The 19,331-nt window shown below is 34.3% G+C and overlaps 1 protein-coding gene across 4 annotated transcripts in view; it reads right to left on the bottom strand.

The window, feature by feature from the left end:
- The window catches only part of Ptbp2 (polypyrimidine tract binding protein 2), a 62,848-nt gene that overhangs the window by 12,345 nt on the left and 31,172 nt on the right, over positions 1 to 19,331 (bottom strand). For all 4 annotated transcript variants that reach the window (XM_013118402.3, XM_013118404.3, XM_005077123.4 and 1 more), the window contains exons 6-8: positions 15,257 to 15,421; positions 15,060 to 15,170; positions 7,832 to 8,027 (exon numbers count right to left, since the gene is read on the bottom strand). In XM_013118402.3, coding sequence (XP_012973856.1) covers positions 7,832 to 8,027; positions 15,060 to 15,170; positions 15,257 to 15,421 — 472 coding nt within the window. The remainder of the gene's footprint in view (positions 1 to 7,831; positions 8,028 to 15,059; positions 15,171 to 15,256; positions 15,422 to 19,331) is intronic.

Genomic DNA, 19,331 nt, shown 5'->3' with positions numbered 1-19,331 from the left:
TTGTTTTCCTTTGGACTGGGAGAACAGCAAAACAACAAACTTCAAGCCTCATTTCTCATATAGTAGTAACTCAAAATGGATAATGAAATTAAGCTAAATAACTGAAATGGCCAGAATCTAGCTCCACAAGTCACCGAGACAAAAAGCCAGGGAGACAAAAAGCCAGGAAGTCAGACCCCATTAAAATGATGAACCTACTCTATGAAAGATTCTGTAGAGATGAAAAGATTCAGCCTAGATGTTCTGTCATCTATGGATTAGACTCTAAAAGAGGTATGAAAGTAGAAGAATGCCTACTTGGAAAGACAAAGAGGGATGAGGAGGGAGGAGCAAGCAATAGTCAAACTATTATAATTAAATTACATTACAAACTTTTATACTTTAGTTCAGTCACACCTGGGTCTTTTTGTTCTCATAATTCATGATAGGAGAGATGTGATATATATTCTGATATTAAGAACCAATTCATAAACTTGGCAAAACTTAATGCTTGTACCCAATTCATCAACTGATAAGAACACAACTATTTACAGCAAATGGCTGTGTCCAGCAACTGTTTTCTTTAGCAAAGAAAGTGAGAAACGTATTGCTCTATAGAAGCCTAAGGATACAGTTGAGTGATACAGCATATGCCTAAAAAGGAGAGGTCCTGAGTTTAATCTCTAGTACGGCCTTCAGCCCAAAAGTATGTGAAGGAAAACCCAGAATTATTCTATACACACTCTATTATACAAGCCAAAGGTCTAGGTTATTAAGGAGAAAAAAAAAATCTAGTTTGTACTAATGGAAAAAATGCATGTGAAGGGATAGCAATCTTTATAACCCCTCACTCTGATGAAAGACAGTAAGGCAGTACTCACTCCTAAACCCATTAGCAGAAAAACAGAATAAAACACAACAGTCACAATCAATCTCCAGTATAACTAAGTCAGTAGACATGGAAGAACGAGATGTTCCATGTCTTCTTCAGAGGTACATAGTCCCAAATGCAGAGAATAGAGAACAAATTATGATACTTCAAGGAAATAATCAGAGCAGCATAAAACTAAGAAACTTCTTAAAGCCTAATTTAAGGCTTCTTTATCAACTCAACGAAACTGAAGTTCGGGCAAAGGATAGAATGGGCTGTCACACTATGAAAAGCAATTATGAAGACAGATACAACAACCAACACTAAGTATCTTTTTCAGAGCAATTCAGCCTGAGCTATATAATGAGACTCTGCCTGAAAATACCAAGCATAAATATCTTTTAAAAAATAAAAAAAAAATTTAATACAGTTTAGATATTTGGTCACATTAAGAAATTGCTGCCTTAATGGATGGAAGTAGAAGAGACCATCCTGAGTGAGGTAACCCACGCATATATGAATTTTAGACATAGAGCAAAGGATTATAAACCTACAATCCACAACGTCAGAGGCTAGGAAACAAGGAGGACCCTAAGAGAGACATACATGGTCATCCATCTTCCCCACCCCAACACCCTCCCCTGAGAAGGGGAAAGGGACCAGATATCCTAAGCAAAGGGGAGTATGGGGGAGGGAAGGGGGAGAGGGAGTTAGAAAGAGAAGAGGAGAGGAGGACATAAGAGAGCATGAAGACTGAGTCAGGGAAGAACAGAGGGGCGCAAGAAAAGATAATAGATGGGGCAATTATAGGTTTGAAGAGAAATCTGGCACTAGGGAAATGTCCAGATATCTACAAGGATGACCCCAACTAAGAATCTACACAATAGTGGAGAGGCTACCTTAAATGCCCTTCCCCTATAATGAAATTGGTGACTACCTTATATGCCATCCTAGAACCTTCATCCAGTAGCTGATGGAAGCAGAAGCAGACACCCACAGCTAAACACTGAGCCAAACTCCTAGAATCCAGTTGCAGAAAGCGAGGAGTGATGAGCAAAGGGGTCAAGACCAGACTGGAGAAACCCACAGACACAGCTGACCTGAACAAGGTGGAGTTCATGGACCCTACCTAGACTGATAGCTGGGAAACTAGCATAGGACTGATTCAGACCCCTAAACGTGGGTGTCAGTTAGAAGGCCTAGGCAATCTACGGGGCCTCTGGCAGTATTTATCTCTAGTACATGAATGGACTTTGGGAGCCCAAACAATATAGAGGGATACTCTCTCAGCCTAGACACACAGAGAAGGGTCTAGGCTATGCACCAAATGATACAACAGACTTTGAAGATCCCCCATGGAAGGCCTCACCCTCCCAGGAGAGCAGAAAGTGGATGGTGGATTGGTGGGGAGCAGGGGAGGAGGGGAGGGTGAGGGAACTAGGATTGACATGCAAAACAAGCTTGTTTCCAATTCAAATTTTTTAAAAAAAGGAAAAAAAAACTACTTTGAAATTCTCTCTCATCCCAGTTAGAATGGCTATCATCAAGGAAACAAATGATAGCAAATGTTGGCAAAGATGTGGAGAAAGGTGAACTCTCTATGGTGTAACCAATTATTAGATATGTAAGGCCTGCTTTACAAGGGGAATTCATTTCCAGCACTGTAAACACAGTCAAAAGACATCACAGGCCCTAAAAAGGTGGGCTGTGGGTACTGGTATTGTTTTGCTAAGTGGTCATGTTGCCAAACTGCCCTCTAAATATTTGTTCCTCTTCAGTCTAAATGGGAGGGAAGGCACAGACATGTTTCTCAATTATTTAGCTCAAAATAAACCATATGCCAAAGGATCACATGTTGCCGAATAGAATATTTGTTCAACTATTCAAAGATGTGTTTGTGCTACAATTGTTTAACTTGCTTAATTATGTGTTGCTTCGGTTTATGCTGTATTTGTTGAACTATGTAAAGATGTCTGGTGTTTTACCTTGCCTGCCCAAGGCACCTAATTGGTCTAATAAAAAGCTGAATGACCCCCTCCCCAAAAAAAGAAACTGCTGCCTAGAACTAAAAGTGAACACATGCCCCTGTCCCTAACACAGAAGCAATCTACAATAGGTAACTTCTTACAAATGAAAATTCGTTTTCACCAAAGGATTCTTACTGGAAAAACAAACCACTCATAAGGGTAGGCCTCATGCTCAGCAGTAGATGGCCAAAAGAACTCAACAGATGGTCAAAAGGAACTCAACAGTATTTCTAGAGGTTCCTTAATTTATAATGTTACTTTAAGGCCTTTTCTTTTCCTCTTCAATTTTTACTTTTTTTCTTTTATTACACTACACATCTTGTGTTATGGTTTCCAATTTTCTGTTTTTATGGGATTCCTGAGTGTATAAACAAGTGAGTTTCTGTGTCTATCTTTTTTTGTTTGGCTTTTCTTGGGCTCTGCTTTGTCCTACGCTGATATCAGTTTTTGTTTTATCTTGTATTTTATTATTATTCCTTAGAACCCTTTGCTTTCTACTAAGAGACAGAAAGAGAGCAGATTTTATTGGGGGAGAAGAACAGGGATAGGCGGAGAATGGAGAAACTATAATCTCATATATTATGTGAGAAAAACGAATCTATTTTCAATCAAAGAAGAAACAAAGTAAAAAAAGGATGAATGAAAATCCACTGCCTGTTTGGGTAACATAGGCATGCAGGAGGCTGAAGAACAAAACATTATGAGTTTGAGGGCAGTATGTGCTACACAGATTTCCAAGGCCAGACTATAGACTGGACCACATAATGAGACCTACAACTCTTGATGTGGTAGGACTATACTATGTTCTGGAAAGAAAATCTGGGATACTGTGGTGGATAGTTGAGATGTGACAAGTGATATCAATGCTTTGGTTTGAAACACAATAGAAAAAAAAAAACCTAAGGAAACCATGATGATCAGTACTGAAGTGATTACAGAAATGGAGGATTCATTCTAAGACAGACAATGATTGAATGCCAATTGTAAAATATTAACACGTGCATGATCCATTCAAAAGCAAAAATAGAAAAAGCTTTAGAATTTTGAAATAAGCTTACTTGGTAATTCTAGAATTAAATATAGAAGGGAGAAACAAAGCTTAAAAATAAACTAATATTTTATCATTAGTTATGCCAAGGTAGATTATGAGATGAATAAAAATTATGAGATGAATAAAAAAATTAAAATACTGTGCAATGGTTGTGAAGGATGTCTGTTTATGAGGACATCATAAGTAACTACTAAACCCTAAAATTTAGTACATAAAATACGCCAATAGTAGTCAATTTCAACTCCTGCATTATTAAAATATTTTGGGATACTAAAAACTCTATTAGTGTCTTAGACATACTTGCAATGATTTTTAGTGAGTATTTCCATACCAGTAAGTATACTACGCAAGGAGTACAATCATCAACTGTTCAGTCTCTGATAAATTATGTCATTCTCAGAACAGGACGGGTGTTATTTTATTAAATTGAAATTGTATCAAAAAGCTCTATTCTTCTAAGGAATTAGTCACTACCCATCTCTTAGTACACTAACATTTACCTTAACAAAATGGTCATTATAATGTCTTAATTTATAATCAATAATTTTTGAAGACCTCGTTCTCTGGAATACAGTATGTGAGTAAATAAATGGACTGCCAAGCTTATAATCATGTATTCAGATGTTACATTTCTAACTAACTACAAAGTACTGTCTCTCTCTTCTTTGAATACACTACATTTTCCAAAACAGTGTGATTCCTAGTAAAAGAGATAGAAAACAGGTATAAGTGAGAGTTTAGAAATTATTATTTAAAATGAAGTCTGAATTACTGATTTTAAAAAGTAACAGCATTCACTGAAGCAGCTAAACATAAAATTGAGAATATTTGGCAGAACATTTAACTATATATAACCTTTTAAGGAAAGGAATATTGTAGCAATTATTTCCAAAGTTCTGCCTGGGAAAGGCTGTCTAAGAAAGGAATCTTGTCACCATTACTTTGGTTATATTCTGAAGTAACCCTGATTAAATATCCTAACAGGCAAAGGTGAGAGAAAAGATAGTTATCGTTTCAAAAGGCACTGGCATCATTAATGCAACACTGGATGCTCCTATAAAGTGTATGGAAAGAACAACAGATCACTGAGTTGGACATATAGCATATGTCTATAATCTCATCACCTTGAAGACGGCAAAGCAAGATCAAGATCTTGTCTCAGAAAATTAATAAGGCATCAAATGCATTTAAAAAAACTAGTGACAATAATTATTTCCTAGGTGATATTTCTGAGAGGAAAAACTTCTAAAACAAGCTGAAGACTCAGCTCAAACCCTAAAGAAACATTAAGTCTCTAGTCAGTACTTTAAAGAACTACTTAACACACCACCTCAGAGTCTGGATGATTGAAAAGTTACAAATACCAAGTATTTAAGAACTGAAAATTAGTGTACAATGATCAAGACATTCCCATAGTAAATGAATATGCTCTGAAGTAAAGAAATGAAGCCAGGTGTAATGGAGCAAACCACTAATCTCAAAACTAGTGAAGCTAAAGCAGAAAACTACAGAGTACAGGGCCAAACAGGGAGTAGAGCACTTCTGGGTTACGCAGTAACATTGTCTCAAGAAAGCCACACTGAGAGGGCAAAAAACACTGTCTTCTTCACCATTTATGTTATTTCAAATTAATATGTATCTTCCAGGAAGAAAAATCTAAAAATATTAGAAATCTTTAATGTTTTTAAAGTAGTTCTAGGAATATAGTCTTAGGAAATAATTTAAGGTAACACTTTTAATAAAAAATCTATTTTAATGTTCACTTTCAAAGATTGAATGTCCTACAGCCATAAAAAACCCAAAGTAACCAATGACGATATATCTATCCATTTTAATTATTAAAATTATCATTTCTATCTAAAAACTTTAAGGTAAATGGCAATTACAGCAAAACACAAAAACTAAAAAATTATTTTAATTTTGTATCAATAATGTTAATAGATGACAGGACAAAATATATGAATGCTATTTCTTATGAATACCACACCTTATAAATTCTATTAGTGGAGTTTTGAAAGTTAAACTCACCTATTTTTAATAGCATTTGAGTACTGCTAAAGTAAAAAGCCCATTTACAAACACCAATTAAAACAAGAGAAAGGATTCAGGAAAGCAAGTTTAATTCCTCACACTTAACCTAGAACTCACCAAATAGGTTGGCTAATGAGCTCCATCTCTTCTTGCCCACTTCTCTACTCTACACCTTGGTATTAAAAATGGCTATCATTGTGCAGCTTCTTACAAAGGTACTTGGGATTCAAACTCTGTACCACATACCAACAGAGAAAGCACTTACTATATCCTAGATTCATTTTATTAAAGGTATTTGTATAAAAAATTTTTCACCAAAGCCTTCAGGTCATCACAAAAAATTACACAAGCTACAAATTCCATAGAAAATTCCAAATGACTTCAAAACATGTTTCTATTCAGGATTCAAACATACACATAGCTTCTTAGAATCCTACCATGTTACATATAAACAATGTTTCAATGGAAATTTTTTTTTGGTATTTTATCCCCAATTTCTTTAAGTGGTGCATGACTTATTAGCTTTTCTTAGAGACTATAAAATTTACAGCATTACCTATTCTATTTGACTATTTATGGATTCACTAATATACTTGTCAAGTATTTAGAAAACTACCTAAGACCCACAAGCTACTCAATTACAGGTTTTTTTTCCTTTTTGTACAAGTTCTGCCAAGTAAAAGAAAACGCTGTCATTTACTATGGTCTCAATCTTAACTTTATCATTAAGATGCTGTCAAGAAACACTGCTAGCAAATTAAAGCAATCACTATTTTAGCCACAATAAACACGTGGTTGTGCTGGAGACACCAAATGCTAGGGGGCAGTTGTTTTTTGTGGTCATTAGAATTGACTTCAAATAGCAGTAACATTAGATTCATTTCAAATACATACTCATTTTATGTATTTTAAGTGGATGTGATAGTAACATATCCATAGTTTTTTCAACTCATCTGTTTTTTAAAAATGATGAACATAAACTAAATTTTAAAAAGAGTTCTCCTTTCTCAATCAACTTGGGTTCAGTTCCTAGAATTTACACAGCAGCTGTCTGTAAACTCCAGTTCTAGAGGATCTGATGATGGCTTTTACAGGCATTACACACATACGGCATACAAACACACACACAGGAAAAACATCCAAACATAAGTAAAAATAAAGACTTGACTACAAATACCAAACTAAAAATTCCCAAAACAATCAAATCAAGAAAACTATTCTGACACAAAAATCAGTTTGCTTAGTCTAACTTACAATTGTTTCTAGACTCTTCAGTCCATCAATTACCAGTTGTTCATTTTTACACTGTTATGCATATGTGGCACAAATCCATTACAGGGCAAGGCAATATATAAATAACAAAGTCCAAAGGAAGAGCAATACACATTTTATGGGGAAAAAAGTCTAAATTATAATTTTTCAAGATTTATGGTACATTATGCTTTTAAAAACTCCAGGCATCCCACACTCTCATTTTTATCTTTGTTAATACTTTGTTGTTTTTGAACACTGCTAAAGCAATCAAATTAACCCTAAGAAGTAAGCATAAAGGCTACTTAGGCTTAGACATCAAATCTGAAGCATACATATTTTAATAAACTTAAAATTCTTTTTCACTCCAGGTTTTCTTCTTTTGCTTTAGGAGAGTTGCATGGGGATAAAATGAATACACTTTTAATTATACTTAGCAAGTTAAAGATTTCCTTGTAATGGAATTCACATAACCTTCTGAACAGACAAAAACAAAACTCATAACATAAGAACATAATTTGTTAAGGTTTAATATATAAGAATAATTATACTTACAGCAGTTATCAGGTACTTTCCCTCCGAACAATGGAAGAAAGGTGGTATAGACAGTAAAAATCATACCTAAAAGGGATGTCTCCTTGGCAAATGCTGCAGCAATAGCTGGATCTAATGCAGGTTGGCCATCTCCAGATGGAAGATCAGGTCGTGTATAATCCCTACTTTTATCATTGTTGTATTTTACATTCAAATTCACAAGTTTGGAAAAATCAATCCTTAGGGTACAGCAAGCATTATAAATATTTTGACCATCTAGGGCCTGTGAAAGTGAATAAAATGTATCAGCCATTTTAAATTTGAAAATCAGCCAAACAGGAAAAGGATTAAAATTTCATACATCAAGCCATGCTACTTCTGTTGTAAGTTTGTCACTGCTTTCATTAAGTAGAAAATGCTACCTAATTCTAAATTACAACATTTCTTCATCAATGCTAACACTTTCTAATAAAATAAAAAGCTGTTAAATAGCTTTAAAAAAATCCAACTGGTGAACAGTCACACATACAGTCAACCCTAATAGTATTTACTATTTTGAACAATATATTCTTCACACATTTTATTCAGGATGACACTAATATGAATTGATACAACTAGTACCGAATGCCACACTGTATGAAATTGCCTCATACTAAATAAATGCAGCCCCAAGATTTGTAATAATTCCCATATAATGAAATAAAAACAAGTTATTTCTTAAAATAAACTTTTTGACCTGAAACAGAAGATATTGATGAAATTAGAAAGGCAAATGTCACTCCAGGAAATTCTGGAATCAAAAGATTGTCAAGTCTAGAGTTAAAAGCCTAATTACATCACCCTATGACCCTAGACTAACAAGATATAGAAACAAACTATAAATGGGAACAATGAGTTAATTGTCATTAAAAGAATGAAAATGTCTTGTTAGTGAAAAACTAAATTTTTATAATTGCTTAGGTATAAAGTATTTAAAGTTTGGAGTTCATTCAAAACATTAAATAGTCTTACTCTCTGGTATAATAATCTATTCTCCTATCTATAAAAATTTTAACAATTGTTTGCTGAACTGAAAAGCAGTAAAAACTGATCATCAGAAGATCACAGGGCTGGTGAAAACTAACTTAAAGGTACTTCATTCACATTATGACAAATTACATTTGGATGAAGCAAATCATCACATGCAATGATCTATACCACATAAAAGTAGACACCAAATGCATAAACTTTATCAACAATTTAATGTAAAATAATCAAACATCCTCCTGTGGAGGCAAACAACACACTCAAACTGGTATTTTTTAAGAGCAAGTAAAGGCATTACTGTAGAGCATGACATATTTTAGCCAGACATATTTGTGACAGAATTTGTGATTTCTATGTAGTCTGAATGGTACTGTAAATATCAGTGTTGCAAATGTGTACCAGTGGATAAGTAGCAATATTTTACTCCTAGGCAAACATTTTAATATTATAAGAGAACATGGTAACTATTTGATTATTATTAAAGAGAAAATATCATCTTAAAAGAACTGGCTTGAATCACTATCCCTAGGTTAATGCTAATGGTACTGACAGGAATTACCAAATCTACAATAGAATTTTGAAAGCATTTTTAAATTAAAGCAATATTAAGGTAGAGTTCCACGTTACCCAAAATCAATGTAGCAATTGTTACAAAACCCTACAGAAACCATTGATATTTTCAACTTAAACTTTTAAAAAACATCTATATACAGGTAAAAGATACACAACTACACACAGACTAGAATGAGTTGGAGAAACAGCCAGGCAAAATTTAAATTATAACTGTGTGGAACAAAGGAGAGCGAAACAGGAATCCGAACATTTTTCAAAAGGTACTTGAAGTGACTATAAATAAAGAAAAAAGAAAATTCATGTTAAAAAAATGATGCAAGCTTCATTGCATAATCCCAAGAAAGAAGTGATAAACCCATTCTGTGGTGCAGCCATGAGGAATGAAATAATCTGTCTTGAGCAAAGATTATTGGCAGTTAAAGCTCAAGATAATGTGTAGCAAGCAAAGACTTCTCAAATGTTCCTACTTTCAATAAAAATTTAATCACTAAGCAAAACTAATCAGGAAAAATTTGCCAAGGAAATTAAAATTTATAGAACACAAGCATCAAAATGAAGTTAAGATGTTAAAATATATAGTAACAACAGTACAATGAAATATGCAGATACTTCCATGTACACTGTTTACTATTTGTATACAACTTGTTTTAGTGAGAGATTGCTGAGCATAGCAGATGCTTTAGGGAGGATCTAAGTTCACTCCAAGTTCTCTGAATAGCTTACTGTCCAGTTGTTAGCAAGTGAGAAAAACTACAAGAGCTAGTTGCAGGGCAGCCTCCAAAGTCACAGAGAAACCCTGTCTCGAAAAAACAAAAATATAAAATTGGATTTTTAACAGTAAGTAGTTCAAATCAACTATCTGCAACAAAAAATCTACACTAGTAGATTACGTACAATTCTTTAAAACTGATGCATTATAAATTGGTATTAAGTTTAAATAAACTGCCCACAAAGTATGATCACATTAGGTCTGTCAAAACATCTGCATAAAACAGGGAGTTCTTTGTAAGAAGGACTGAGAGACATGATCTTAGTGCTACAACCATCTCAGTTTTACTGCTGTTATCTTAATAAAAGCTGAAAAGTAACCCACAAGTATGTAAACAATTCTAGAAGACACAGCACCATTATTTAGTATCTACAAGGAAGACATGTTCATGAGAAGCTATTTCTAATAAAAACAAAGAGACAGTTGTTACTCACACATTGATGTTATACCTTAGCTGTAAAAATCAACCTTTAAAAGCCCAGGTAAAAAGGAGATTCTATCACATATCTTGCTTTTTAAAACTGGGGTATTTACAAACATCAATTAGTTTTATGTATCCCAGTTTTGAAACTATTATTAGAAAGTCAATGGAAAGAGTATGTTTCCTTTCCCAGTATACTACATAAATTTTCTTACAAAATTATGAAGATCATTCACTTTATAATAATGAGGTTTGCTGTTATGGCTTCAGTTTATCACCTTAAATAGCAATGCTCATTAAATGCATCAAAGAAAAAGTAGACACAGTATGTACTCATACTAACAGAAAAACAGTACTCTAAGAAATAATTATAAAGATATAATCAAATTCAATGTACATTATGAAAAAGAGTTCTCCACGAAGCAAATTTGGTTAAAACAAAAAAAACAAAAACCAACTGAAGTGGTATAAAAGATGAAAAGTAGTAAGTGGCTATAAGCCTCCGAGATCAAAGAATGCACAACTGCACAGTACGAAAAAGCAGGGAATGAGACTTGAGAAACAAGCAGACCATCTCCTAAACCATGCTAATGACTACAGATTTTATCCTAAAGACAAAAGGTAGCCATTGAAGGACATTAGGAATGTGAGTGATCTGGCTAAATTGGGGTCATCATGTAGTGTGTGGAAAAATATTGGGAACAGCATAAAATCTTACTTATGGGGTTTGAGAGAACACCAGACACTGACACAGAGAGTAAGGAGAAGGCAGTGAGAATCTACAGGCACTTATGATTATAAGAAGAGGCATTTTCTTCAGTAGCATAGATACTGGTTAAGTTGCCCTTGGTGGTGGCTTGAATGAGAACAATCCTCACAGGCTCATATTTGAACACTTAGTTCCTAGTTGGTGCAAACTGTTAAAAAGGATTAGAAGGTGTACTCTTGTCAGAAGAGGTATGTCACTGATGGCCTGGGTTTCAAAAGCACATGCCATTCCCACTTAACTCTCTTTGCTTATGGATCAGATATAAGCTTCAGCAACAGCCCCAGCCCCATGCCACCATGCTTTCACCATGCACACTCCCTGCCATGATGGTCATGGACTCTACTCTAATCCTCCGAACTGTGAGTCTTCAATAAAGTCTTCTGTAAGCTGTCCTGATGATGGCGTCTATTCACAAGAGAAAAGAAACTAAGACCCCTGCTTCTGTTAATAACCCTTCACACACACTCCTGTTGAGTGATCCTAATGATGCTACTCATACATGATACAAATGTGCACACTCACACACATACACACACAGCAGAATGACACAAAGTAGAAAGGGGCCTAATATGGAAGAGAAAAGGGATCAACAGGAATGGTAGGAGAACAAGAAAGGCTAAGAATGTATGCATATGATTAAAATGCATTATATACAGATATGAAAATGCTATAGTGAAGGCAATATGTCAAACTAAAACTAGATAGAAAATATACGGCATTGTTTTAAACACACAAAACATTCTATCAGCATCAACACTAACTAAAGCTACAAATAAGCGATTTTGCACATTGGATAAGTTAAGCATTTTGAGCAATACTTGTTTAAACTAGGATGGAAAACGGTTGAACAGTTCAGGAAACAGAATGTGTATATGGAAATAGGATAGCAGGAAAGAATAACTCCAAGTTTTTTGGCTTGTTAATGAGAACAATGTTGGCATCTTGTGCTATGAGACACAGGGAATACTAGGAACTGGATATAGCACGGAACATTCTAGTTTGAAAGTGTGCAATGAATGGCTAGATTTCTAGTTTGGGTCTTGTAGTCAAGATTTGAGTTAGAGAAATTAACATAAGCACTAATATAACTAAGCTATATGAGTATAAGTCTGCCAAACAGAAGCGGGTGTGGAAAGGCGAAAAGACAGTTGGAGAAGTAGGACAGGACAGATCTGCGTAAAAAGTGTCAGAGACCAGGAGGAAACAAAAACTGAGAAAGCAAGTTCACAAAGTATTACCTATAGGGTAAGCAAGATAATGACTGGAAACTACTACTACTACTGCTGCTAACAGTTGAAGGGTGTAGACAGGGATGAAAACAAGTTACAGTAGACAGAAATGAGGAGGACAGAAAAGCTGTAAGTAGCAAACAGCTTTCTTAAGAAGTCTGATAATAAAGAAAAACTGGAAGAAAGGATGGGGATAGAGAGACACGTACAGCAGTAAAATCAGCAAGATCTGATGTAAATTCACTAGAACTGAGCATATTTGAAATCCTGGTGACAAGCAGTTGAAATGGAAAAATAAAAGTCAAAGAAGATAAAACAATTATGCCATTATTACTAATACAGCCTAAGGTAGCAATGAATGAGATCTATGCATCTGTTCTTTTCTGATTTTAGACAGGTGATGAAATACTTCTTTCATTAAAAAGATAGGTATAAGTATCAGATTTTGCTAGAAACTACTAGAATTCCCATCTGACATTTTAAATTATTTTTTGACAAATGAGTGAGGAGAAAAACAGTAAAATGTATTCTCTAATATTGTGTAAAACAGAGTACTACTGACTAAAGAATGTGAAAAGATTTACCTAAGAATAACTACTTTCTGAACATACTAACAGAATGTAAAGCATTTAATTGTCAGATGATATGATGGTATTTAATATTCTCTAGGTACATCCTTGAAAGCATGAAGGATATTAATTGCAAGAATCACCAAAAGGTTTCCCATGTCATTAATATGGCAAGAAAATAGGGCAAGTAAGTGTGGAAAGTGGGTACCCTTTCCTTCTCTAATAGGTTCAGCTACCCGAGTATGTACTCAGCTGGGAGTGGTTGCGCATGTCTTTTAATCCCAGCACATGTGACACAGAAACTCTGTGAGTTTGAGGCCAGCCTGGTCTACAGAGTGAGTTCCAGGACAGCCAGAGAGAAACCCTGTCTCAAAAAGAAAAAAAAAAAGTGCATTACACTTAAATTTAACACTTTAGACTTCTATCTTCTATACAGAAAACGTTAGTGAGCATATGTAAATAATCACAAATGTGTATTGTTGGATGCTTATTTGCACAAAAGTACATACGCATAACAATTGTGGTTCTTTAACATAATATTAAATGTTAATTGTAGATTACTTCAGACAAGATACACAGAACAGCTATTTTCTCCATAACAAATGCAGAACAAATTCGAATCAAACTCTAGTTCATTGATCCTTTGTCAATATTTTCCTCTGGATTAGGTAAATAAGAGATACACAAAGACACAAACAAACAAATATATAATACATATCATGAAAATGTATACCACTTACAAATATATTTGACATTGTAGAAAATGTCATAAAAAATCACAGTTTCTAATCATTTCCGATAATATAATTTCATACCACATTAGTTTTTGGTAACTCGGTAAATATAATAACTTTCCAAAGTTCAGATTCAAGGCATGTGAAGAATAATTATTTGGGGCATGAAAGAATTTTAATAGGTAACTGGTATCTGCAAAGGAAAGCATAGTGAAATATTATATAACCTGAGAACAAGTAGGTTAAAATTGAAATGCCTGAAAAGCTGATAAATAAACCTCTTTAAATCTTAACATTGTTTTACATTAACGAAGTGAAAAGATGCTGTATTACAATTATGCCATTATTACTAGTATAGCCCTTTTGCTATCTAAAACATATTTTTGCTAGCCAAATCTGATACTGTGGGTAAAAGAAAGTGAAAACAATAAAAAAACTAGTCCAACTTTAACATGGATAATCTTGATCTGAAGAAATCAATGAAGTAGCAGAGAGCATGATTAGTATGAAAATAAAAATAACAAAAATTAGGTTGAGACTAAAGTAAAGAATTGGCTTAACAATTTTGTTAAAGTATGAACAGTTAATGGTTTAATATTAAATGTGATACTATGACAAAAGTTAAACAGTAAATACACAATTGAACATTTTCATTAAGTCAGTATGAATAGTTAATGGTTTAATAATTAAATGAGATAATACAACAAAATAAGTTAAACAGTAAACACAGAATTGAATAAATACACAGAAAGATTTAGGCATTCAGAAAAAGATTTTTATGAGTTTTCACTGGCATCATAACAAGTGGTAACTTACTTCTCTATACTCTTACCTTCCATATCTAAAAGTGACTTAAAAAAATGAATGACCTGATTAGCATACAAAGGATCTAAAAAAGCCTCAACAATTCTTTAATAACTGTGTAAGATACAATGTAACTAGAGCTGATCACAATATGTGCACAACATCTATATTGAAGTATCTGAACCAAACTCCTTGAAAAGTTACTATCAAACTCCTATCATAAAGTACATAAACCATGAGCACACATAATACAACCCCAGCAGCTTACCAAGATCAGAAAGTGTTGTAACAAACTGAACAAATACGTAACACAAGAGTACAGATGACTACAGCTACAATTATTGTTAAAAATAAATTCTAAGTTAAATTAATACTAAATGTCAATCAGAACACATCACTATTCCAAGAAACTCAAACTTACTAGCTTTGCTTGTTGGGCATTTACTGGATCACCATACTGGAGCAAAGCCTGAAACTGGTTATTTTTTGTAAATGTGATTATCTTCAATACAGCACCAAACTTAGAAAATATCTGTGAAAACATTTAAATCAAGGCATTATTACCAATACATTATTTCTTCCGGTTATAAGCAATTATGCATATTACATTACACTTACTTGGTGAAGGACATCAAGTGTTACAGGGTAGTACATATTGTCAATAATTATTCTAAGTACTGGACTCTGGGCGGGAGTCACTGCACTCTCACTGACTGTGGTGCCACTAAGAGGTGTATTTGCTGTCTGGACAGCTGTCACAGCTTGAAGAACTGCTTGAGCACGCTGCAATTGACAGACAAGGAGTTCACTAACTCAGTCATTATTTCCACTTACATTTTGTACATATTATATACTACTGTCTCTTTATAGTTCAAGTATTCTACTATATTTGTTTCAAAACAGATACCTAAACACTTTGGCACCAATGCTGACACAGATGGCAATGCCATTTACTTTGACAAAATATGATGTACCTGGATTGAATTTACAACCAGAAACCATTCAAAACCTTAATTTCATACTATTCACTCTATGAAACAGGAACACCGCAGGAAAAGGGAGTACCAGGGATCTTTCACAAATGTTATCATTAATCTCATTATTTCTAATATAATCTTAGCAATTAGACAAAAACAAGTATTTTTCATATTAATACTATCATGGTTTGGCCTTCATGTCCTGGTCTATAACTCTGGGAAAAGACTTTGGCCTTATCAGAGGCCAAACCGTATCTAGGAACCCATAGGCCCCCAAAAACACAGTGGGGACACCCTACTGAATTTGAATCTGGAAACAACACTAGTCACCAGATCCCTTGGCTAGAAGACCAGAGAGAAAAGAGAAGCAAAGGAACAAAACACCTATCGAGCAAAGACAAACACAGGAATCAACACCTAGACCTAAATTCATCCCAAATCCAGATGCCTAAATGCTACAACCAATAACAAAAAAGTAACAAGAATTAACAATAATTGGTCATTAGTAGCCCTCAACATTAATGGATTCAATTCACCAATAAAAAGATATAGGCTAACAGATTAGGTATGAAAACAGGATCCAACGTTCTGCTGTATAGAAGAAACACATCTCATTATCAAAGATAGACATAACCACAGAATAAAGGGTTGGAAATAGATTTTCCAATCAAATGGATCTAAAAAGCAAGCTGGTATAACTGGCTATCACAGTACCTAACGAAATAGACTTCAAACTAAAATTAGTCAAAAGAGATGGAGAAGGACATTTTATATTCATCAAAGGAAAAATCCAACAAAATGATTTCTCAATTCTGAACATCTATGCCCTAAATATAAGGGCACCCACATTTGTCAAAGAAACATTACTAAAGCTTAAATCACACATAGAACCCCACACCGTAACATTGGGAGAATTTAACATCCCATTCTCACCAATGGACAGGTCATCCAGACATAAACTAAACTGTGAAACAAGAGAACTAACAAACGCTATGATTCAAATGGACCTAACAAATATCTACAGAACATGTCACCCAAACACAAATATACCTTCTTCTCAGCTTCGCATGGAACCTTCTCCAAAATTGACTATATACTTGGCCACAAAGCAAGTCTCAACAGATACAAAAGAAAAAAAAAAAAAAAAAAGAGCAATTCCCTGTATCTCATCAGACCATCAGAGATTAAAGCTGGATTTCAACAAAAACAGAAAGCCTACAAATTCATGGAAATTCAACAACTTTTTACTCAGTTATCACTGGGTCAAGATACAAATAAAGAACGTAAAAACTTCCTAAAATTCAATGAGAATGAATGCACAACATAACCAAACTTATAGAACACAATGAAAGTGGCGCTAGAACTAAGTGCCTTCATGAAGAATTTGGAATGTTCTCATACTAGTAACTTAACAGCACACCAGAAAAATCTGGAACAAAAGAAGCAGACACACCACAGGAGTAGAATGCAGGAAATAATGAAACTGAGGGCTGAAATCATTAAAATAGAAACAAAGAGAACAATAAATCAATAAAACAGATAGTTGGCTCTTAGAGAAACCTTTATCCAAACTAACTAAAAGCCAGAGAAAGAATATCCAAAATAAAAACAAATCAGAAGTAAAAATGGGATATAACAACAGACTCTGAGGAAATAGACAATCATTAAGACACACTTCAAAAGCCAAAAAACCTGTACTCCAGTAAATTGGAAAGTCCAAAAAAAAAAAAAACCCAAAAACCAAAATGGATAATTTTCTTAATAGATACCACTAACCTTAGTTAAATCAAGGTCAGAGAAACAATTTAAATACACCAATAACACCTCAGGAAATAGACGCAATTATTAAAAGTCTCCCAACCAAACGCCACTCCCCAAAAAAACAAAAAACAAAACAGCCAGGACCAGATGGTTTACAGTACAAAATTCTACCAGACTTTCAAAGAGCTAATACCAATACTCTTCAAATTATTCCACAAATCAGAAAAAAACATTGCCAAATTATTTTTATGAGGCTACAGTCACCCTGATAACCAAGCCACACAAAGATCCAACAAAGAGAATTACAAACCCATTTCATTCATGAACATAGATGCAAACATATTCAATAAAACGCTGGCAAACCAAACCCAAGAACACATCGAAAAGATTATCCACTATAACCAAAAAGGCTTATCACAGAGATGCAGGGATGGTTCAACATATAAAAACCTGTCATTGTAATATAAACAAACTGAGAGGAAAAAAAAATCACATGATCTTCTTAATCCTGAAAAAGCCTTTGACAACCCAACATTCCCTTATGATAAAGTCTTAGAAAGATCAAGGATACCAGGGACATACCTAGACACAATGAAGGCAATTTACATCAAAGCTACAGCCAACTTCAAATTAAATGAGAAAACTCAAAGCAATTCCACTAAAACCAGGAGCAAAGCAGGGTTGGCCACTCTCTTCATATCCATCTATTCAATATAGTACTCAAAGTTCTAGCTAGAAATATAGCAACTAAAAGAGATCAAGGGGTTACAAATTGGAAAGGAAGAAGTCACAGCATCATTATTCACAGATAGGATAGTATACATAAGCAACCCCAAAAACTCTACCAGGGAACACCTCCAGTTGATAAACACCTTTAGTCAAGTGGCTGGATATAAGACTACATTAAAAAAAAATCAGTAGCCCTCCTATACACAAATGATAAACAGGCTTAGAAAGAAACCAGAGAATCAACATCCTTTACAATAGCTTCAAATAATATAAAATATGTTGGTATAGCTCTAACTAAGCAAGTGAAAAACTTATATGACAAGAACTGCAATTCTTTGAAGAAACTGAAAAAGATGGAAAGATCTCCCATGCTCATGTATCATGCAATTAACATAATAAAAATGGCAATCTTACCGAAAGCAATACAAATACAATTTTTCACAAACCTTGAAAGAACTATACTCAACCTCATATGGAAACACAAAAATCCAGTATAGCTAAAATAATCCTATGCAATAAATAAAAGATCACCATGCCTGATTTCAAGCTCTATACAGAGCTAGAGTAATAAAACCCACATCGTATTGGTATAAAAACAGACAATGGAACTGAATCAAAGACCCAGATGTAAATCCACAAACCTATGGACACCTGATTTTCTACATGGAAGCCAAAAGTATACAATGGAAAAAAAGAAAGCTCTAACTGGATGTCAGCAAGCAAATGCAAACTGATCCATATTTATCATCCTGCACAAAATTCAAGTCCAAGTGGATCATAGCCCTCAACATAAATTGAGTTACACTGAACCCAATAGAAGTGAAAGTGGGAAAGGCATTGGCATAGGAAGGAGACAACTTTCTGAATAGAACACCAATCGCATAGGCACTAAGACTGGACAATAAATGGAACTTCATGAAACTGAAATTTCTATAAGGCAAAGGATACAGTCAATAGGACAAAAGGGCAACCTACAGAATGGGAAAAGATCTTCACTATCCCACATCTAACAGAGGATTGATTTCCAAAATATATAAAGAACTCAAGAAACTAGATGTCAACAAACCAAATAATTCAGTTAAAAAATGGGACATTAATCTGAACTTCTCAGCTGAAGAATCTCAAACGGCCATGAAACACTTAAGGAGATGTTGAACATCCTTAGCCATCAGGGAAATTCAAATCAAAATGACCCTTGAGATTCCACCTTATACCTGTCAGGACAG

Source organism: Mesocricetus auratus, unplaced genomic scaffold (assembly GCF_017639785.1).
Source record: "Mesocricetus auratus isolate SY011 unplaced genomic scaffold, BCM_Maur_2.0 Super-Scaffold_100009, whole genome shotgun sequence".
In the NCBI taxonomy this organism is placed as follows: Eukaryota; Metazoa; Chordata; class Mammalia; order Rodentia; family Cricetidae; genus Mesocricetus; species Mesocricetus auratus.
This window is presented reverse-complemented; position numbering and strand designations above follow the sequence as displayed.